Source organism: Paramisgurnus dabryanus, chromosome 4, assembly GCF_030506205.2.
Source record: "Paramisgurnus dabryanus chromosome 4, PD_genome_1.1, whole genome shotgun sequence".
Taxonomy (NCBI): Eukaryota; Metazoa; Chordata; class Actinopteri; order Cypriniformes; family Cobitidae; genus Paramisgurnus; species Paramisgurnus dabryanus.
In genome coordinates, this window is record NC_133340.1 from 38447136 (window position 1) to 38471792 (window position 24657).

At 39.1% G+C, this 24657-nt stretch overlaps 1 protein-coding gene across 1 annotated transcript in view; it reads right to left on the reverse strand.

Annotated features, from left to right (window-relative positions):
• LOC135735866 (zeta-sarcoglycan) overlaps nucleotides 1-24657 on the reverse strand; it is a 327902-nt gene that overhangs the window by 103814 nt on the left and 199431 nt on the right. The window contains exon 2 of the mRNA XM_065254496.2: nucleotides 17417-17611. Coding sequence (XP_065110568.1) covers nucleotides 17417-17611 — 195 coding nt within the window. The remainder of the gene's footprint in view (nucleotides 1-17416; nucleotides 17612-24657) is intronic.

The following is a 24657-nucleotide window of genomic DNA, read 5'->3' on the forward strand; positions in this document are numbered from 1 at the left end:
TTTCCAGGTCGTAGGACGTAGGAGCGAGGAGACGAGGAAGCATATTGAGAAGCATCCATAAAGAGGCAGGATGCAATTAGTTTGGATATTCAAGCTTAGGAAAATATTGAAAATACTTCGGTATTTAACTTATGTATTTCAAATATGTATTTCAGGGTAAACTATTGCTTTAAAATATATAGTTTTTTAATTATGTGTAGGGTGATGTTTGTTTGTGGGTTGGTCAGTGAAAGCGCAGACTTTCAGTAGTAAAACAACTATATGGCTGACAGTCTGAACAGACTCAATAACCAGACTATCTGTCAATCAGCGGCCACTTTGTGGGCGACAACAGAGTCGCCAAGCTGTTATGTGCTGTTCTTAAAGCACCATCACAGCTTCCACTTTTGTTTCAACTGGTGTGACAGCAGTTTGTTCCTATCAACCTCTTCTGCTGCAGAACCCATTGCTGTTTGTGTCTCCGGCGCTAACATCTTCAATCTCAGCGCTTCTGGCTGTCATGATCAACTGAGCTTCTGCTGATCATGCTGGAGTGATCTTGTTTAAACTGAACGTCTCAGTGCCATGAAGGCAAAACCCAGAAGGCAAAGGGAATCACATTGCTTTACAGACCTACAGTCAAGTGCAGTATCTGTTCTTTCAAGAGCTCTCGTTCAAGACACAGACTTCCTTATGATAAGATCATCCATCAATATTTTCATCAATTCCTACTTCGAGTCATTTGCAAATCGTCTGTATAGTCATGTAAACAGACAAAGATCCACAGCCTTGCTGAATTCACAATCTGTTTCTTTTTGTTGTGAAATCCTGCATTAAACAAACTGCTACTGTACATCTACTGCTAATGTCCAACTGCTTTTTTGACACACGTTTAGCATGAAGAATCCAACTCTTAAACATTGTTAATAAGTCAGAATGCATGAAAGAGCTTTAGACCCCACCCCTTTAAATCTAAAAAACCTAGAGGGCTTTATAAGGTGACATCATAAGTGGGCGGAGCCACAACAACAGTGACCAGGAAATACTACAGCGACCCATTGTCTGATGAAATGCAGTGCTGATCGCTGCTACTAGAACAGGAGTGCACCGTAAAAACTATAAACAATGCCCGGTGGTTACAAACCACTCTTTGAAATACCAATAAAGGTCTTTATTGACTTTTAATTCAGCTTGGGGTTGACTCTGAAGTTTCAATAACAATAACCTATTACAAGGTCAGAGCGTTATTATATTTCACTCTGTACATTTAACTATGCTTTGCTAGGCACCACGGTGCACTGGATCAATTTCTTATTGGATTTAAACAACCTTAGCTGGACGCTGCTTTTAAAAATTAATTTTGCAGAACAGTGGAAAAATAATGCAAACACACACGCACATACGCAGTCACCCAGCAATCCCCCACCTGGGACGTGCTATAATGTAAGTCCTTGTTGTGAAAAGATCGATGTGGTAGCTTTGCACAAATGACTGAATAATAACAATGATCGGGCTATGATTAGTTAAAGACCCTGGTGGGGAGGAGCTTCAGAGCAGAGCTGTGTACCCTTCTTCCTATTTATGTATTTTATTAGATGTTTTAGAATGAGGATTTCTCAAACACAAGACAGAATTTCAATTACTCTCCAGCTGAAATTTTGAACTAGATCAAGAGCGTAGACTTTGTGTGAAAGCCCTAGTTTATTAAACAAATAGTTCAGACATCATTTTCTTACCCTTGTGGCATTCCCAGTAAATCCTATAAATCCTCAAAAGCAGACTCGTTTGCTATTTTCCATATCCCGAATCCACACAAAGACTTAAATTTGAGGCTAAAAGTCCGGCTCATGTCAAATTGGATTTCGCAAAAATTTGAATTTGTGCAGTCGCAACAGAGATTTCGAGAGGAAAGATTTTCAGTCAGTAGTAAGTCAGTAGAAATCAACAGAATTTCAAGTTGCGTTTGGAATGAAATGAGAATGATGAATAAAGTAAATTTTTTGGGTGAACAATCCTTTTAACCACCAGACTGTGTAATATTGCAAAAAATTTTAATCTCCTTTGAGAGTAAAAGCATAGTCAAGGCCATTCAAGACCAAATCACTATGCCTCATAAAAATATACAATGTTGAAAGATAGGTGAGAAAGAAAGAAAGAAAGAGAAAGAAAGAAAGAAAGAAAGCCACAATGCTTAATGTACACTCACAGAAAAAAGGTACTATAGACTGTAAAAAATATGTACATAATGTCAATGACTTCACCCATAGGTTTGTGAAGAGCTTTTTTAAAGCCAATAATTGGCGGAGCTTGCCATCGCCATATTGGCAGTGTGTTACTGTGCATTACTCAACAATAATCGAAAATGTGCAAAGAGGCGGGACGTGGGTGGAGCTGAGGTGTAGAGTTACTTAAATCAGTGGTTCTTAACTCGATTCCTGGAGGCCCACTGCTCTTAACATTTTGAATGTCTCATTTATCTGACAGACTCAGGTCAGTTCATAGAGATCTCTACTAAGAATGGTGTGAAAAGGGAAAACACATCCAGTATGCGGTAGTCGTGTGGGCGAAAATGCCTTGTTGGTGCTAGAGGTCAGAGGAGAATGGGCCGACTGATTTGAGCTAATAGAAGAGCAACTTTGACTGAAATAACCAATTGTTACAGCCGAGGTATGCAGCAAAGCATTTGTGAAGCCACAACTTGCACAGCCTTGAGGCGGATGGGCTTCAACAGCAGAAGACCCCACCGGGTACCACTCATCTCCACTACAGATAGGAAAAATAGGCATTGTTTCTGACCATGTCCACTCCTATATGACCACCATGTACCCATCCTCTGATGGTACTTCCAGCAGGATAATGCACCATTTCACAAAGCTCTAATCATTTCAATTGGTTTCTTGAACATGACAATGAGTTTACTGTACTAAAATAACCTCCAAAGTCACCAGATCTCAACCCAATGGAGCATCTTTGGGATGTGGTGGAATGGGAGCTTCATGCCCTGGATGTGCATCCCATAAATCTCCGTCAACTGCAAGATACTATCCTATCAATATGGGCCAACGTTTTTAAAGAATGCTTTCAGCACCTTGTTGAATCAATGCCACATAGAATTAAGGCAGTTCTGAAGGTAAAGGAGGGTCAAACACAGTTTTAGTATGGTGTTCCTAATAATCCTTTAGGTGAGTGTATACATATTCTACCTAATTAGTACATATTAGGACGTTTGACAGCTTTTGTACAATTTCTTTCCTGAGAATCTGGTTGCTTACAATTTCTTAGTGTAGAAAAGTAATTTTTCTTTAATATAATTTTTTTGCTAGATGTGTTTACTGCTTAAAAGCTTTGTCATCTTCTGGCAGTAGTCAATGTCATAGCTTTATTCCACAGATACTTTGAGAGTTTCACCACAAAGACAGGCAGTATAATTATAAATGCATCTCCTGCTGAAAGTAATGATAACAGGGAAAAAGTGCAAAAGACCGAGAGAGAAAGAACAAAACAAACATGAAAGGTTGAAAGTGCTGGGGCAAGCTTGGTGAGAGAGGACAATATTAATCTGTCCCACGCATTATGCTCAGCATAGAAGCAGACATCTTCTTTTAATCAGCTTCTAATACACTGCTGTGTCAAGGTAATGATCCTTTGTTGCTGGGCTAATTGGACAAACCTATCATACCGGCTCCGACTGTGTGCGTGTGTGTGCCTGTGTTTGTGTGGAGATGCGCAGACAAACACAGGGTGTGGGAGGAATCAATGAATCGGTGTTCTATACTAAGTAAGAAGAACTTTAACTGCAGTCGGATTGAAAAGTCTGTGATGTGAACTTTATCAGTGCAAGACACTCCAGAAACCCAGCAGGGATGATGCGTGGTCCATCATCTTCGACAACATGCTCGGTAACGTCAACCAGCATTTAATCTCGAGTGTCAGGGAAGCAAACTGCTTTGAAACTGGCTTGCCAAACAACTCGAGGTGCAATTACAACGAGACAACTACTATACAATCTAGCTACATTAAAATGATACCGTTGGCAGTTTTAATCAAAAGCATTGTGCTTGCAACACAAAGGTCACCCCAGGGAACACACGTACTTATAAATATGCATAAATGTAAGCTCATGTAGAATAAAAAAAAACTGGTGAGGAATGTCATCTCGCAAATTATTTTATTTTGGCAAAAACGACATATCAAGAGGGTTACCCTTAAGGCCAAAGTATTGTCCACTTTTTACGTCTACGGGACGGTCCACATACTGTATGTGCACTGATGGATTTTTGTAAACCCTGCAAACATAGTATGCGTCGAACATCTTTGTACACATACGAGTCAAATAAATTATACATTGCAAGGCTGTGCATTCGACCGTGCATGTAAATCCGCATACACATAAAAAAACAGACCATACTCTTTACGAACTATATCAGGTATATAATTAACCTAGATGATGAAATGAAAGCTATTGCTCGCTATGTACGGTAACGCTGCTTAATAATGTGGTTTTGCCAAAAGCATCGCCGTTTCTAGTTGTTTCCCAAAACTGAACCACAGGCACACTCAAAACTCTCGACCTGGAGTCTATAGAGTCTGACTATTCAGATCCAGCTAAACACACATTGAACATTCAAAAACACTCTTGACATTAAGATACAATGTACTGTAGAAGCGAGCTAAGTGTGCCGGATACACGCTGGGTTAGATTGGTCACAGAAAGCATGAAAAGAAGAGAAACGTATCTAATATGAGTTTAATACTGAGCTGTTTGATGCCATTGTGAAGGTCTGTGTGATTCTGAAGAGGGTCGCCAAGAGGTGAGATCCAGGTGGAGAGCGAACAGCAAGGGCTTTTTTGTATGCCGAGCTGTTCATACATATAGAACTCAATCACAGATCTGCAGGAGCAGGAGAATATCAAACTGCCATGCTGCTTATGTTAAAGCTGCAATTCGTAACTTTTGCCTCTCTACCGCCATCTCTGTTTGAAACTTAAAATTGCATGTTACTTTACATACTCATCTTTACGTTTGTTAAAACAAATGAAATTACTGTTTATGTGCTCACTAAATTATTTTTTAAATTTTAAACCAAAAAAATTATGGATTGCACACAGGCAAAAGTTCTTGTTTGTGCTTAGGGGGTGCATCTACTGGCAAACAAGGGTACAACAATACCTTAAGATTAGCGTGAAAGTCCAGCTCCATTGTTTTTAAATATGGGTTGAATTAATTTAAAACAATTTTAGCCTTAAGTTACTCCATCTACCCATTCAAGTATTAAGATTAGACAAATAAAATATGAATTATCATATTTCTATTTCATTAACTCTTTCCCCCAGCGTTTTAAAAAAGTAGCCAGCAAGCACCAGCATTTTTAATGATTTTCACAAAAGTTTAATGCCTTCCAGAAAATGTTCTTCTTTAAATATATAAACATACAATATATCAAATGAAAGAACAGAGCCTGTACTTTTAAACAAACAAACAAAAAATGTTTCATCCTATCTTCATTAGTTTTCTTTCTATCACCTCTCAAATATGTGTAGGTTTCTTCAAAAACACCAAATTTGAGATAATTACATTTTTGTGAAGGACTTTTGATAGAGATCAGATTCAGAGCGATCCTCAAAACATTCACAGACACAGCTTTTTGCCCTAGGGCGATACTTCCGGGTTTTATAAGTTGCGGAAGGGTAATAGCGGTATTGCGGAAAGACGGAAAATCTCGTCATTGGCGGGAAGCGTTTTCTCTTAATTGACGAGATATCTCGTCAATGGCGGTGAAAGAGTTAAATATATAAACATACAAAATATTAAATGTAAGGACAGAAAAAAAGTTTCATACTAACTTCATTTGTTCTCTTTTTATCACCTGTCAAATATGGGTAGGTTTCTTTAAAAATATCAAATTGTGAGCAAAAAAACTGAGATAATTGCATTTTTGTTTTTACTGTTTGGCCTTAGTGGATGCCTCAGTGTTTTATAAGTTGCAGAAGAGCGTCACCTGGTGGATAATAGCGGTGTTATGGATTGCCATAAAATCTTGTCATTGGCAGGGAAGCGTTTTCTCTGAAATGACGAGTAAAGGGTGGAAAAAGAGTTAATAGATTGGACAAAATCATAACTGGCTCTGGACTGGGGGGGCAGTCTCCAAACTCCGCCAATGGGATAGCATCTTTAACCTATTTTAACTCGAACATGCTGTAGAAAAATTCTTTAATAATTCTCATTTAAAGGGGCCATGCTTTTTAAACCATTCCACCGAGGTCCACCTATAATCCTGAAATATATAAAATATCCCACAAAGTTTTGAACTTTGAGAATTCAGCTGGCATATTGAATCCTGGGATGCCTTAAACAGCCCTGTGTAATTTACTCTCGCTAAAACTGCACATACGCCTTCTGCTCACCTTCTGAACTCTTTTGGGAGCACTAAGCCTGATGGGTAGGTGATATACAGCAGCTGTGAGGTGAGACTATTCAGGTGAGCCTTTGCTAAAAGTGCTGATTTGTGTTTCTTAAAACAATACTGAAACGCCTTGTCTGGACATTATTCACTTTTCAGTGGATTAGATGTCAAAAGAGGGAGCAAACTACATCCTGCTCTGAATATCTCTCTTTCTCCAGACCTCTTTTCACTGAAGATACGGATCAGTACAGTCAGCAGTCTCTCGCTCTCTCTTTCTCTGTCTCGCACTCTATCGCATATACAGTACACACAAATACGGCACTGTTGTGGATCAGTGCCACAACTGTCAGTAACACAAGGCTAAACTCGGAAAACAACAACATCAGACACACGAAGCACGCACACGCAATTATTTATACACAGAGCATGCCTCTATGTGACAGATTAGTGATTATGAACTGCAAATAGTTTCCATATTTGTATCTAGTTTTGTCATACAGGTAATGTCATCACCACTGGTCACAAAAACACGTAAAGAAATGTAATCAATCTGAAACCAATGACAAAACACACACGATGGTAGTTCACGCAGGATGAACTCTAAAAAGCCTGTGTCCAAGTTCATTATCACACAATCACGGTTAATATATGGAAATTGAAATTTACATGATTACACACGTATTTTCATAACCGAATTGAATCCCGAATCCTTACACAACCGAGACATTGAAATTTGTTCCTACATTTACATTTATTCATTTAAATGTAAATGTAATTGTAGAAACAAATTTCATTGCCCTGGATGTGGCGTTAAATAACGCCTCTAGTTTCTGCTACTTGCACACTATTATAGGTCAGGGAATTGAGACAATCACATCTCACGATTCCGACTTGCCGTGTTGTGATGAGTTGTGGCATAAATGATAACCAACGCCATCTGCATCCCTGACGTCAAAACAGACGCAGTGCTTCTTGATTTTGCCATCTGAGTTTGAGGAGATCAAAGAATAACTTAATTTATTCGCATATGAAGCTTTTATATAACTTTAGAAACTTAAATGTGTTTTTCTCATGTAGTTTTAAATCCATCTATCTTTATTCACTTTCATTGTACAGTATGGAAAAAGTGGCAATAACATTTTGCTTAAAATCTCATTTTGTATGCCATAGATAGAAGAAAAAAAGTTATACAGGTTAAGAGCAAAATTGTTAAGGGCGGGACTGCATTTTCATTTCTGAGCTAACCATTCCTTTAACAAAACTCCTGGTATAAAATCAAGACTGATGAATGCGTAACTAAAGCAAGTGTTGTTTATTTGAACTCGAGTGTTTCGCAATTTGAATTTCTTTCATTCAAGATCATCTCATTGCTTCATCTCTTTCTTCATCGGGGTGTCATTTTTTCTGCCTGGAGCTGTGTAGTTTTTAAATCAAAACCTATTATATCTTTATTTTGCTGAACAGTCTGAGCACGAAAAAACACTTGAGTTATAATTATTTTCACAGTAATGGCTTTTACGTTGTTTAAACAGAAAGAAAAATGAATGCGTTTGCACATGCAGGGACGCAGCAAACTGTGTCCTTTTGCCGCTGTGACCCATGACATTGAAACTTAATAAACAATCAGGAGGCAATCATTCAAATGTGGAACCTTATTCATCAAATCTCTAATAAGCAGACCAAACAGGAGGCATGCATAAATGATTGCTTTGCCCTTTATATCAAATCCAGCTTGCTCCGTAATATTACGCATGAAAATAATGGAGAAAATACATGCTTGGGTGGATAACCTCTGTTGCTGATTTGAGGCTAGTATTCATATTGTACTTTGAATAAATTTACTGTCAGCAAGGGCGTAGTTTTCTGTAACCTCCCAAAGCACCCCAAGACATACACAAAGATTAATAAAACATGTAAAGTTAACAGTTCAAAACAAATCTACGCCCTTCAATGTAGACAACACAGTTTAAATCCACAGTGAAATTTCAACATGTTGGTTTTCTTGAGATCCTTGGTGTTTGAATTTATACAAGCACACAAGGTTACAGAAACCTTCTCAACCCTACTGCTGTTTAAAAGCACTCTCGGGTTATTACAATAATGGTAAAGACATGAAGAAGTACACATGACAATGTTATCAAAAAGATCCATTTTTACACCGACACACGAAAAAGACTAAAAATGCTTTATTGTGCACGCCAGTAGATGGCGATGCTACTTTGTAAAGAAACCATATGTGCCTGCACACATATGTGTCTCCCATATGATTGATAAATACAAACAATCAAGACAGCGAAACCTTCAAGCAACTGTGTTTAGACAGACGGTAAAGTACTGTAGGTTTATTACTACTAATTGAAGCTGGACTATGAAGCAGCACATTTTTATACAACTTTAAAGGAAAAGCGCTCCTAAACTTAGTATCTTTAGTAGCATAAACACAGTCCTGTAGGATGCCATTGTTGTTAGGTTTTGAAGTACTTGCACGTGCATATAGACTGAAAATGCAACATAGGGTGCGTTCACACGACAATATTTGGGGAGTGACAACCGCATTTTCTTACAGGTGTGAGTCCTGTCCTGTTCAGTGGCGGCCGGGCACCTCTTTTTCGAAGGCACACGATGCGAAGCTCATCACAACATGTATTTAAACTTGTCATGTGTGTGGTTTGTCATTTCAAAATATGTGTTCGGCGCGTCATGTGAACCATGTGCATCATTGTGTCTTGTCATAGTGCCTTATGTGTTCGCCGGATACTCACTTCATCTCATGTGTATTCAGAGTTTACTGATAATTGAGTGTATTGCGAGTATTTTGTGAACATGAGCGTTTCTTTTATCATAAACCCTTTCGACTGGTATGCAGCAGACACTTTTTTCGAAGACGCAGGATGTACGTGGTTCACATGACGCAACAAACACATATTTTGAATTTGCGCCCCTCCGAAGGGAAGTCACCAGCCGCCACTGGTCCTGTTAAGACAGCAATTACAGACACAAATTGAACACTGTCTGTATGAACGAGCAACTGACCTCAGACCCGTATGCTATTCGCCGGTGGCACTTGTAATCATAGTGATGGATGTAAATATCAAATAGAAAGTATTGTTTGTACAATGGACAAAACTTTATTTATGTAATTAACAAAAACAGCTTTATGTAATTAACAAAAACAGCTGCCGTGTGTAACGCTTCCTATTGTGCAGAAAAGAATAAACAACGGTGTTGCCATATTTAAAGTTGTAATCTGCAAAATGAATGAACATAAAATCAGTGTCAGCTACTGCATGTTTTACCAAAGCAGAGATATTCAATACAAAAGTAATCCCCATGAGTCCTGGTGACAAATTGATGTCTTGTGAAGCAAATCAAAAGATTTTTGCAAGAAATTGACCATTATTTACAACATTATTAGTGCATAGCGAGAGCTCAGTAAGTGCTCATCCCAAGCCCTTGCTCGCGTGACTGTATTTGTACATGCTGAGCAAAGGTGCACTTTCATGTGGACCCTTTTCTACACACGGATATTCTTCTGTGCGCTCGTATCTCTCGCTTGTGCATGGTTTTCATGCACGCAAGTTTTGCGTCTGAATAAACGACATACAAATGGCCCCTCAGACCAAAAACCAATCAAGTAATTTCAAGACATTTTCTTTACACATACCAATTCAAACAAGCCACCACAGAAACACACACACACACACACACACACACACACACACACACACACACACACACACACACACACACACACACACACACACACACACACACACACACACACATTGTGAAGCAGAATTAAATGAAATTCTTTGGATGCACCAACTCTCACAACTGCTTTTCAACCTTATAATCTGAGAGAGAGACAGAGAGAGAGGGAGGGAGAGAGAGAGAGAGAGAGACCAGATCACAAAAAGCAAGAGAAACAGCAAGGGAAGAAGAAAAAGACTGATGCAGAGGAACAAAGAGAGACGCCCTGTGACAACCTCTGCTGCATCGACTATGAAAAAGGGCAAATGCATTACTTGGCAACTTCAAAGATCTAAAGTTGGGAAAGCACACTTTCACCTTTTCTGACAAACACACAAAGGCTGTGTTCAAAATAGCTTCTATCCTCCTAAATAGTGCACTTTTTGAGGGAAAATCTATTTTTAGTGTTTTCCAAAATCGTAGATTGCGTTTACATACAAGAATAAGCGGATATCTATTAAATATCTGCTTATTATAGAATTTTTTTCATGCATTTACATGCAAATCAATACATCGTCTGTTTACGTGGGATTTTGGAGATTTGTCAGGTTTCTTGCAGGCAGTGACGTCACCACCTACATTACTGTAAATATAGACATTCAAAAAGCAGATGGGAAATCTGTCTTAAAGGATTAGTCAATTTTCTTAAAAGAAAAATCCAGATAATTTACTCACCACCATGTCATCCAAAATGTTGATGTCTTTCTTTGTTTAGTCCAGAAGAAATTATGTTTTTTTAGGAAAACATTGCAGGATTTTTCTCATTTTAATGGACTTTAATAGAGCCCAACATTTAATACTTAACTCAACACTTAACGTTTTTTTTCAACGGAGTTTCAAAGAACTATAAACATTCCCAAACGAGGCATAAGGGTCTTATCTAGCAAAACGATTTTCATTTTTGACAATAAAAATAACAAATATACACTTTTAAACCACAACTTCTCGTCATGTAGATCCGGTCGTGATGCTCCAGCTGACCCCACGCAATACGTCATGACGTCAAGAGGTCACAGAGGACGAACGCAAAACTCCGCCCCAGTGTTTACAAGCGTCTTGAAAAAGGACTGTTCCTACGTTGTTGTATGTCAACTGATACTAATTAATGTCTTTGTGGCAGTTTATTGTTTAAAATGGTCAGCAAATGTGCGTTTTATATATGTAACACGTGACCTCCCTATGTCACTACGCATTTACGTTAGGTCCCGCTGGACCGGACCTTGATGAAAAGTTGTGGTTTAAAAGTACATTTTTTTTTTTTTCCTTGTCAAAAATGACAATCGTATTGCTAGATAAGACCCTTATGCTCTATTAAAGTCCATTAAAATGAGAAAAATCCTGCAATGTTTTCCTTAAAAAAACATAATTTCTTCTGGACTGAACAAAGAAAGACATCAACATTTTGGATGACATGGTGGTGAGTAAATTATCTGGATTTTTCTTTTAAGAAAATGGAATATTCCTTTAAGCTATACTTTTGTATCTTTTCTCATGTCTGCAGAACCTGTAAATGTAACATGAGCTTTTTTTCGCAGTTTCTCTGCCAACTGCTCAAGCACAGATATTTATGCGTTACTTTGCGCTTTCGCATATGACCTTTATCTTTCACACGCGCAGACATGCACACTTACAAAACGCTTTGGCTGCCCTGCCAACGACGCTAAAGAAAACGTGTAGTGGACGTTCTGACGCGCAAATGCATTCTTTGGACTTCTCTCAAGCGGATGTTTCTGCCTTCTGATTGGTTGCTGCCGAACGTTTTCACCTTCCGAATGGTTGCCGCATAGGGCCATAGCTCAAGTTTAGCTTATTATAACTCTTCTCGACGCTCGCACCATCCATGACGCCCCGCTGCTCGCCGGAGCTTGCGGCCGGCTCTTATTAATAATGAATGACTTCTGGCCACTTTGACGTTTTCGCCGGTGAACACACAGTTACTCATTTTCATTTACTCATTCTAGTGAACTATATTAGTGGAGTAATATAGAGAACAGTGAATTAGGGTATAGGGGGCTATTTCGGACACTGCCAGAATCTACAAAAACCTCTTTCTAGTCACTTACACCAAAGCCAAGCTTTTACAACAAAAATGCAGGGGACTGCCTGTCAAGATGGGTAAAATTTTGATGAAAATTAAGAATTAGAAAAATGTTAGTGTTTAGCTGTTGGTCTTTCAACGCTCAATAGATTTTGTTCTAGAATTTTAGTTCTCAGTTGTGTTTGGGAATATGCCTTAGTTATATTAGTACATGTAAGTAGTTTAAACAAACATAGCTTACAAAAAACAATCCTGATACAGAACTATAGCATTGATGCATGTTAAGATATGTCAGTGCAAGATGTTTTTAAATTAAGGCAGCTCAAACATGAATATTAGTCTGGTACTAGGCTTGTATGGAAAACCACCCCATTGTTGACTTGGCAACAATGCTCAGTTTGTGACATTGCCGAGATCTTTTCTGAAACTCTAATGATATCTCCAGAATAATAAATCTGGGTATTTTATTGTGGAGGAAAATCCGAAAATAAAATCATTTTTCAAAACTTGTCTAGGGCCAAGTGTACAATCTTGTCATCAAGTGACCCTATACTGCTATCGGCATCCTCACATAAAAAAATTAGGTGCATGATGCCCCTGCTCGCAACGTCTGACTTGTGCGACATTCATCACTGTGAGGGATTTGACTAATATCAGCAGAATATTCTGCTTTATGGGTTAACGGGAAGGAAATTCATCTGCACAATTGGATTTAGTAACAGCCGAGTCCGCCAACCCTAGAGACATGCTAATGGTTCCTGTGAAATTACCCATCTGCCTTCCCATTCCATGAGCCTTATGCTTGCTCTCATTCGCTCGCTTTCTCTTTGGCTCCGTCTCCATCTACGCCTCCATCTCTCACTGCCCACCCCCGCAGTTGTTTTGGGCTAGCTTAGTGGAGATTTGATTGTTGGGGGCCATTTATGAAAACTGTAGGGGAGGATTGACTTGACTTGACCAAGCTGATTTGCATACATATATATCCCGTCTAAGCAGTGGCCCCTCAGGGGATTCTGGGATATTACAGCCGCAATAGCTGGTGACCAGGCAAGAAAATTGAGTTGGAAAATACACATTTCGCAGGAAATTGAAGGAAATGGATAGATATGTAACTTCTGACGGGTTTATTTGGCATTGGTTGCCTTGGCAACCTATTATGGGGTGTCATGCTGAAACGGTGGTTCCCTGTCTGTGGTCATTCAATCCTATTTTCATTTCTGGCTTTGGAGTAGCTGGATATTTCCCATGACTGAGTCAGTGATCGCAGATGGGAACATATGATTCACTACGACTACATAAGCAATATAACTGTCAGCTGACAACTCCATATACTTGTGGTATTAAAGCATACCCTCTGTAATGATATTATAAAGGTTTTGACACTATAAGGCTGACAGTTATTACGCAAAAAAATAATAACTGGGGCGATTTCCGAGACAGGGATCAGACTAGTCCTAGACTAAATTAAATGTAAGAGCTGTCCAAACTGAAAACAACTTGCACCGACATTTCTTAAAATACATCAGTGCCCTTTGTTTTGTCTCAAAACGCACACAAGTAATGTTTTTAGTATGGCATGTTTGTAAAAACTAGCTATATTTCCTAATTAAACTAAGGCCTAGTCCTTAATCTAATTCCTTTCCAGGAAATCACCCCTCTATGTTTAAATACAGTGGGTTGAAAAAAATGAATGTTTTAGGTAGATTCTGACAATGTGAATCGAACACACATCTTCCACTTATGCATGGGCTTGAAGTGTAGACTATAGAGATACATATTTTACGAGTTGGCTTATTCGTATGATACAAATACAAAGTTAAGTGTGCAAAAACGTACGATTATCATAAAAAACAATAACGAAACCCCACCCCTAAACCCGTCGTCACAAGGGGAAAGGCAAATGTACAAAATTTATGAATCTGGTTGTACAAATTAAATTTAATTAATCAGAATTAGCCACCATGTTAAAATATGTACGAATTGCCATGAGACAGCGTTGGATCTACAGTAAATGAAATGACACCAACCCAGGTATTCACAAAGACAAAAAAATTAAATTGACAAAAATAAAATGCAAAGCGAGCACGTATTAAAGGGACACCCCTAACCCCAATGTCACAGGGGCAACCTATTAATGCATTAACTAAAAAAATGCATTCAAACATTATTTGGAGGACCTCCAGTAATACCACCACGGCCCCCAAGAGTCCCTGGACCCACTGTTTAAGACCCATGATCAGGGTTCCCACACCTTAGTTAACTTCAATTCAAGGATCTTTCTAGGACTTTCCAGATCCAATAACCTCAAATTCAAGGACTAAATGTGGGGACACATTTCAAGTGAGAGCAAGGTTACATTGTGTTACCTTTAAAGATATATTGTTACAGTTCCCTTTCGAGGGAACTCTGGCTGCGTCACTGGGGTGACACTTTGGGGACCACGCCAGTGATAAGTGCGTCTGAATGTGTATACCAAATTCAACCAATGATAAGGCTTAACAACAAAGACAGGTTGACGTGGGAGCCAGGAAGTTATCGCTATCTGAAATATTGCCAAAGACGGCGTTACAGGGATGCAGGAAGTATGGCAAGGGAGACGCAGCGCCTTTTTCCCTTCTCAGGGAACAACAGTTACATATGTAACCCAAGATGTTTTCATGTGTTAAACACAACTATGCTAAAAAGCATTTTGGTATGAATCAACATTCACATCCAGAAGATATAAGCTTTTAAAGCAAACCAGTTTAGCACGTGTGCTTTAAAAGTCTAGAATTTTATGAAATTATCCTACACTACACAGGGAATAATTTATATATAAAATATATTCAAGCACTTTAAATGACCTGTATCTATGGATGTATATTTTCAAAACCTCCCAGAGCCTTGATTTTTTCCCCCAGATTCACAAACTTTCAAGAATTTCAAGGACATGTGGGAACCCCTCATGATCTACAGTATATGAAATTACACTGACTCAGAGAATCACCCAGGCAAAAATATTTCTATTGACAAAAACCTGTAAAAAACAAAGTAAACATATACTAAAAGGACATTCTGCCTGGAGCAAGCTCACGTTTACGTGTCTTGCTCAAGGGCAAAATGTTGATAGATCACAAATTATCCCATGTGGTTTGAACCTATAACCTTTTGGTTACTACCCCAGCGCTATACCATCCATCCAGAAGAGCCGGAAAAAGGAATAATGACATTTTAGACGATCTGATTGGTTGTTTCTAAAGCCTGATGAAAACTGTGTGTTTGTGGTGTATAGAGTGAATTGTGCCTCTAGGATTATTTGTAGCTATGTTGACAAAGGATAATTGGAGAACTAGGCCATATCTAGTCAATCAGGGCCAATGGGGAGAGCTTGGCAAGGATTGTGGTGATAAACACAGGGGCCCGGTGATATCTGCCAGTGTGGTCAGGGGAAAGACCCAACTGAGAGGCAGTATACAAGTTAAACAATTACAGGTTTTGTTTAGCCTGCGGGACAACAAACAGTTATGGTTCCCCTTTGGCTGTGACATGGAGGATGTACACATTTCTTTAAATTATCAATTACAGGATACAGTATGGTCTATGTAAACAAATGCAAGCCTGTACAGTATTTAAAAACTCCACATACCCAGCAAGCAATAGCCATCATTTTACTTTATATGTTAACTATAGACCCCAAACAGTCCGGCTGCCAGTAGCCCACTTTTAGCCAAAATAAACTTGTTGAATTTGGGCACATGTCATTTTTGCTCAAATAATTTACAAGGTGTTTAGTTTTTGGGCTATATTTAAAATCTAGTTACATTTTCACCGACAGCCCCAATTTTGCCTTGTTTAACAGATGTCTGGGCTGTGTTTGGATGCCTATTAAACGCCTTTTCCGATGAAAATCGCTTGCTGGGTAAGAACAAAGAGTTAGGCCAATCGTAGTCACCAGATCTTCAATAGTCCTACCACTCATACACAAACACACTTGAACAAAAATTCAAGCTTTTTACTGTCTCTGCCGACGAACCACATCACATTCATTTTTTTAACTTCTCTACTGTACGTTCAAGCTTCTTACTTCTCTACAGCCAGAATGTGTGGCAAATGCTTTTAAACAAGGACATATCAACTAAGTAAATAAAGTGCTGTGACCTCATGCCTGCTAAGTAGTAAACAGTACGTGGCATCCGAATAATGCAAGTACCTCAGAGAGGAGAGAGACAAATAGATGAGAGAAATAGAGAGAAGATGACAGACATCAGCAATTGCAGCAAAAATTGCTGAGTAGATAGGACCAGAATGTGACATTTTCTGTTGAAATGCTGCATGCATTCAGCACTATGATTTTATCATTGTAGTGGCTAAGGCATTGCTATGGTTGCTAAGGTCTTTGAAACATTTGGTTTGTTGCTATGCATCTGTTCTGGGTTGATTTGAGTGGTTGCCAGGTGGTTGCAAGGGCCGTCAAGATGATTGCTTGCTAACTCAAGGTAGTAAAGCCAGGTCTCTATAATATTTTTGTCCCAGTCTATGGGATTTCTTCAACCTGCACCTTTTGGGCATCAATTTTTGGCCTTATCTGTAATGTTTTCGAGGTACTGAGTCATTAGGTTACCCCATCACACACCAACGTTTAAAACCAAAGGGTAGGGTGTAAGTAATTTTAAGGAACTGCATGCAAAAATTCCCCTTTAAAAATGCTGGGTTATTATCAACCCAGCGCTGGGTCAAAAAGGGATGAATTTCACCTATGCTGAGTTGTTTTAACTAAAAATGCTGGGTTGTTTTAACCCATTATGGGTTTAAATATAAAAAATTGTTTTTTTTTCACCCAATGGCTGAGCTTGACCCTTTTTGAATAAACACTGGTTTAAAAATAACCACAGCCCTAAAAAAGTGCCAGCAGCATGCAGTCAGATTTGTAGAGCCAATCAGAATGCCTTGAGGCGAAGAAGGCAGTATGGTCAGAGTGTCATTTTGTCATGTGGTGATGCTATTTTGTGTACCTATAACAAGGTTAGCGTAAATTTAACTCACTGTTCAGGCATATTTAATTTTTCTCACATGCAATGTCTTGCAGCTGTTTTCTCTTATTACAGTCTCTAAGCATCTCTGTGTGCATGTGTGTCTTGGAAAGGCAGAGTTTTGGAAAGCCTTCAAGTGGCACCTTTACATCACCAAACACAAGTATAAAAAATACTGTAGTGCCATCTGCAAAACAGAGCCAAATAGAAAAAAAAACGTGTAAACTGATTCTTACCACCGTAAAGTTCATGACTTTAAGGATCCAGATGGTCAAGGCTAGGTTGACGATCATGGTGACGAGGAGGAGGAGGATGAAGAAATAGAGACAACGCTTCCGCCAACCGTAAATCCCTACAGGGTACACCGTAGCACAGCCCGGCCTCTGGAGGGGGTTCGGCTGGGATGCCAGGATGTACTGCTCCTGGGTCATCTACCGAGAAAAACAGAAAGAGAACATCTTAAAATTTGTATGGTTTTGTTAAAAACATTAAAATGCAAAACCAAATAAACATACTGTTTCTTTGACCTTTCCTTTAATCCAATCTGTTAACGTTTATGCGCAATTCATCTTCTGTTTGAGTAGGATAATTTATAATCGGCTATTGTAACTGACAAAGACAAACAATGGTGGAGGGATCTGATGAGATAAAAACGGCAGCAAATGATGGAATGAAAGCAAACAGGGAGAAAAAGGACACAGCAATGTCACTTTTTCACAAGCTCTCTCTGTCAGTAACATCTTCCATCTGCTTTTTAATATGAAATCGTTCTGCAATCTCAGCATGTATCGATACCTGAACCTCCACAATCTCTCTGTAACCTGTCGGCAAACCTCCTTTAGCCGGCTTACAGTCATCTTCAGCTGCTTGCAAAGGTCTTTAGGTTCCCACGAACTACTCAACAACTCTCAAATCGCCTCCGCACTATTCAGACTCGAAAATAAAGGTTTACATTAAAAGTGAAAAGGTTTTAACAGCATGATGCCTTTAGGATAACGTCTGAATCATATAAAACCTACACTGCAAAAATTACTTTCTTGCTTAGTATTTTTGTCTTGTTTTTGGTACAAATATCTTAAAATTCTTAAATCAAGATGCATTTTCATGATGAACAAAATGCCCTAACAAAATAAGTCAAAATTTAAGTGAATTTGTGCAATTTGCCAATGAGGTAAACATTTTCATAGTTCTTGAATTAAGTCAGTCCTTTCAGAAAAATGCGTTGATTTTGTGATTGTTGCGGGAAAAATCCTTGATCTTTCGGCAGGTTTTCTTAAAAAAATGCAATGGGGATATTTGTGCAATTTTATGCAATAAAACTGCAGGAACTTGCAAAAACTGTTTGCAGCTTTTCAATGATGTTCGTGTTGCGTAATTGCGTCACTTCATAACGTTCCCATGGCAACAGGGGACATGGCTGCGCTTGTGTGAAGTAAATGCAACATTTTTCAACTATCTGCTAATATATATGTGACTTTTTGCTACCAAAATGCGGGGATTATGAAATCATGCAAGCCTCGCATATTTTTACACGGGGAAATCTGCAATATATGCGCCGAAAGTGCGGCTTATTTGATAATATGCAGACTTTGGCGGATTATGCATTGAATCATGTGATCGCATAATTACATCTTTCTAGAGGGACTGATTACACTGCAAAAAATGATTTTCAAAAAAAAAAAACCTTGTTTTCAGTAAAAATATCTAAAAATTCTTAAATTAAGATGCTTTTTCTTGATGAGCAAAACAACCCAAGAAAATAATGCAAATATCAAATTTAAGTGATTTTGTGCATTAATCAAAGCAAAAAAATCTGCCAATGGGGTAAGCAATTTTTTCTAGATTTTTTCTTGAATTTCGCGTTTTAGAAAAATTTTCAAGATTTTTTGCTTACCCCATTGACAAAACACTAAGTAAGGGGCTAATCACACCAACCGCGCTTTAAACGCTTCGAAGCGCAAGGTGCGATGCACTGCCTTTTTTAAAAAAAGAGCAGTGCGACGCGCTTTTTATATTGCTAAGCAACCACCGAGTCAGCTGTCTTGTCAATCAAATATTGAAGCGTGAGCGCTCTTTTGCTGTTAACTGTCATATTAGCAGTAACTTTTAAAAGAGGACGCTCGCTCTGACCTTGTTTGAGGGTGAGATACACAAACACGCAGGAGAGATTGAGTGACTGCAGTCCAGTTCTTCAAAGCAATTGTAAACTTCCCTCAGTACAACTTAGGGCCCGCCTCTCCCCTCATTCGATGGGACAATGGAAAGACGCGAATGACGTCGGGCGCTTCTCTGCTCTCAGCACTCCTTCAAAAGCGTGTGCTGCGGCTGGCGGCAAAAAACGCAAGGCACTCAGCGCGCATAAACAGCGCGCAAACGCTCCCTGCCCATAGAATATCATTCAAAAAAGGCGCCTGCAACTGCCATAAACGCTATTGGTGTGATTGCCCCCTAAGTAAGTAGGGGTCAGTTAATAGAGTTAAGTAAATAGAGGTCAGTTCTTTTGAAAGAGTGCTGCAGAGATTAAGTGTTTTTTTTTTTGGGGGGGGGGTGTTAAAAAAGTTTTGCTATTTCGTCATCTTTAAATGAGATACTTCATTGAAAGTTGAGTTCATTGGCACTGTGGTCAACAAGACCTTTTCTGTTTGCTTGAGTGGTCTGTTATGCCAGACTCAAACTTTGACCGAAACTTCAGGTTTATTTAAACAAATAGGAAATCTGAATGGAGGTGGATTCTGGAATCAATGCCCTTATTACATTTGTGTAGGTTGTTTGCTAAACCTGTGGAACTACACCAAGCACTCCACCATTTCACCACCACAAACATCGACCATCTATCCAGGGTGCACTCTGCCTGTGGCCCAAGATGGTGGGATAAGCTCTTGCCCCCATGACCCTGCAGAGGACAAGTGGTTTCGGAGGATGGATGGATGGAGATAAACATCTAGACGTTTCTGAGCAAAAGCTTCTTTCTCTCACCCACACCAGAATTCCTAACCTTTGCTGCTCCTTTTGCGTTGGAGAGCGTGCATGTGCAAATTTTCCTCTATATTTGTGGCGTGCGAATCGATGAATGTGGGTTCAAGTCGGTGCGGAGGAGTTTAGTTAATAGTCAGTTTCAACACATGGGTGAAAGAGATCATTCCGTTTTTCTAGCCTCAAGTCCTCATCTGCTATAAATATATATATAGAGAGAAATATCGGATAGTTTTTCTTTTTTACCTTTTACTATCCCACGCATTCGCTATCTTTACAGTTTTAGCACATCTTTGTTTTCCGTTTCCTTCTTGCAGCGATCTTTCTCTATATGCATCTTGCCATTTATTTCGCTCCTCTGTATGGTTCCATACACTCTTCACTCCGCCCTAAACCAACCCTTGCTGTCTCTCTTGTTCTCACTCAGTCTCTCCTGTTCCAATGCATTTCTGAAATTGATCTGACAGGAAAGTGATCCATCAAATGCATGTGCAGCCGAGTCGGTCCAGAACGGCACCCTGCCTACAGCCTAACACTATTAACACGCTCACCAACTACTCGCTCGCTCTCTCACTCACTCACTCAGATTACATCTGCTTGTTCCAGCAAAAACAAAGTCAGATAAACACAGTTGTGGTTTAGGGTAAGACATGTGAATAACAAAGGGGGCCTAAAATAGGCAACAGCTTAGAGTAGAAAACAATTGCAGAAAATCTCATAAGGGGCTCTTTAAATGTTAAATATTGTCCAAATGATGGACTGGTAATTGTGTGTTGTGACTGCTTAAATCTTGATAAAAGCATTCACAATAAACCACTTAAGAAGATGTTTACTGTAGTATCTTTCGCAGAAACTCTCCCTGCTGTTCCAGCAACACACCAGCAGATTGTGCTAACTGTCCCTGCTAAATTACTTTATATGTGGGACTGGGAGATTTTTTTGGACACAGTGTGCAGCGACTTTAGAGACAAGGTAGTTTATAGTTTAGGAAGGAAAGAAGGAATACAGCAGCGCTTCAACAGCAAACAGTACATTTTTATGCATTTGGAAGTCAATTTAATACAAAATGGCTTACATTGCATTTCGTCTACACATTTTTCTCAGTATGTTTTTATATTTATCACTGTGCTATTCTCTATTAATCAAAGCCATAACCTATGCATTGCTAACACAGAAACAGTTGACAGCAGCATGTGCTTTGTAAGCAAAAACGTTTGCATTCAAACGTCCTACTTTTGCATGTGTCTCTGGACACCTGAAGTTGATGCGAGCTCCTAGGTAAACCCGTAGATATGTATAATAAAGGCTAGATGTCCTTGCTGAAGGTCGACTTCCGCACTTGGCGGCCATCTTGTTTCAGGCAGATCACCATTTTCAAATGGTTTGTTTTTGTTATAAACGCCAGAGATGTACCTATGACACTTCATACTTTTGAGTAATGTTCATGAAACATGTTCAAGCATCCAGAATTATTGCCACGTTAATAACGTTTATACGAAACCGAACCATTTGAAAATCGGTAGAAAATTTAGCAAGTTCTGGTTATTTAAAAGTACATGCACCATTAAAACACAATGTAACGAGTGAGCGAGCTGTTTGAGACAAGATGGCCGCAGGTGATGATGTAGAGACTCCGCTGTGAGACATCTATAACCTTTTTTTATACATATCTTTGGGTAAACCAGTGTGTTGAGCACATGACTTCGAAAGCTATATGCTCTTGCGGTAACTTGATCTCATCTGCCGATCGGGCTGCGCATGTAGTCAAGAGGACAATCTGCTTTTGCAAATCGAGCGCCGTGCAACGACAGCAGTGGCGTAGCAAGTGAGTCCCGGGCACACATGCAAAAAAATTACGGGCCCCCTTAAGCCAAAGCCCCCCCAACCTTGCCCGATGGCACTGTTAACTGTGGCACACAGGTCTGATAACAACATATAGTTTTAATAAGGTAGTCAATTTTTTTTACTTTACTTTTTTACTTTAAAGGGTAGATTTAAATAAAGAAAAACTAAATGTTTTGGGTAGTTTTTGACTCGTGACCAACTTCTCCACCTTCTCTTTTCTCTTTGAGGCCCCACTTTTATGTTTATATTTGTCCATCCTTAATGTTCATATAGATAGCCGCTATAACCTCTCACACTGTGTTTTCTTTTGTTTTTGGCACGGCAATGTGTCATGTAAAAAAATGATGGCGTAGTAGTCTATGGCAGCCGCGGAGTGCAAAAAAATAATAAATGCAAACAAGAAATGACGTTAGACATTACGGAGAAATAAGAAATCACTACACATCATATGCATACAAAAATATATTTATTGCTGCCAAAAAAAAAAATTTAATTGAAAAAAAAAATTATTAAAAGCTGGGGCGGGCCCAGGGCCGGGCCCCCTATTGGCCCGGGCCCATTTGCACGTGCATACCCTGCATGCTCAGACGCTACGCCACTGAACGACAGCAAGTTACTTGAGCAAGAAACAATGTCGACAATCACTAATAGTTGATTCATATGTTCTCATAAAAAAAATAATTGAACATATGCATCTTAAATCATTCTGGCGACCCAGTTTTTATTTCTCGCAACCACATTTAAGCACATTTGTGTCAGCCTGGAATACACTGCAGGATTTTTGCACTCTTATAAGATCATTACCTCATAGCACTGTGCGAAATGGATTGTTTAAACTTGGGTACGACAAGCATGTAGACTGTACGATGATGACACGGATGCTTCGTCGGCTGCATCACACATTAGCGCAACGTCACCAGCATGCACTAGTGGTAAACAAATGCCAGTACGCAGGTCGTAGCAGCAAACACACTGTGCGTTGATCATGCTGAATTTCTGACACAGTCAGAAAACTATCGTAGGCTATCCTTGGACGCAAGACTGGAAAAACGGCCGACTTTGAACCTCTGTCGACATAGGACCACTGACGAAGAGTCACCATTACAGAAATCACAATAGCATTTCACAATGGCAACCTTTCATCTGGGACAGCCAAAAATCAACCAGTGTATCCCGAGCTTTAGACTTCCTGTGAGCCACTAAAGCTAATGGTTGTCATACTGCAAGTGACAAAGGTGTGCCGTGTTGACTGGCTAGTTAATGTATATTTTTAAATCCAGAAAGACTGCCTTTTTGTGCAGTAAGGGGTTGCCATAGCATGTACAAATGCAGTAAATCTCTACAAAAAAAATTGTTTTGACCATAATCCATGCACCATGTGATGAAAGTGGATGTTGCGCATATGCACCCATTATCTGTGTCCACACATCTATCCAGTAAAACTTTTATAGAAACTGCCAGTAAACAAATACAATAATTATTTTAAAAAACAATTAATATTATGCTGATTAAATATATGCTGATTTAGATGGCTTATTCAATGTGGCTTACAGTATATATATATATTTTTAGCAACTATTTAGCAAATATAGTTTCCCTCTAGTGCATATGAAGCAATGTAATATAAAATAACACATGCATATTTAACACAAAACTAAAATAAATAACTAAATAAATAAATGTAATTACCCATAATGTGATGAATAAGAAAGATACTTCTGCTGTTTGGAGGAAGTGTCACATTCATGCGATAAGCTTGATGTGTCGCCATAGAAACTCAAACATAATAAAAGTCAATTAAAAATCGATGTCTATAAAAACTTACTCCAGGGAGACAGTTGGGACATTTTAAACATACGCATGAAAAAGGTAAAAACACTTGCAGGTGCAAACACTCGACTGGCTTTCCCACTGTACAGGTACTGGTATGCCTCTGGGCTTTTATAGTTGCGCATTAAAGACCTGTCAGCGATATACAGTATCTTCATATGATGTATCAGGCCACTTCTTCATTTCATCTCCCCACTGGGTCATACAGGGCAGGTGTAGTAAATATTTACCATAACTGTTTTTAATTTTTTTTTTGCGTGCTCCCACGACATTGTTTTCCACCAGCTGGTTTTTAAAACGGAAGTCACTCATAAAAAAAAACGTCACACCATCACGTTCGAAAATAAGGTGGATAATCCGATGTCATTATAATATTTGCATACTCAACTTTGATTTCACCTTGTAGAAGCTTTCAGCATAGCTGAAAAGAAGGCATTTATTGCAATGTGAATGTAATCAGGACTGTATTTTGAAACTAAAAACAGTCACTGGTAGAGTACACTTGAATCCTTTGTGCAGTGATTTGGTCCTGCATAGGATTTACAAGCGTCCCCAAGGGTCCCTGTGCTGAAGGATAAGATCCCCATAACATTTTGTTGAGGCTGGAGATGAAAGGTGACCCACTCTGTGTTTTGTCCTCATGGGAGTGTGTCTCTGTTTGATTCATACATAATCTAAAACAGCAATGAATTCTCGGTAGCAGAGGAATGGTGGCACTTAAAGGTGAGGTTCTGAATTACATTTTGGGCTCAAGAACACAAGTGGACAAAAAATATAATGGCCTTGTGTTAATTCAGATAGTTACTAAGGAGTGATGGCTTCTATCTGG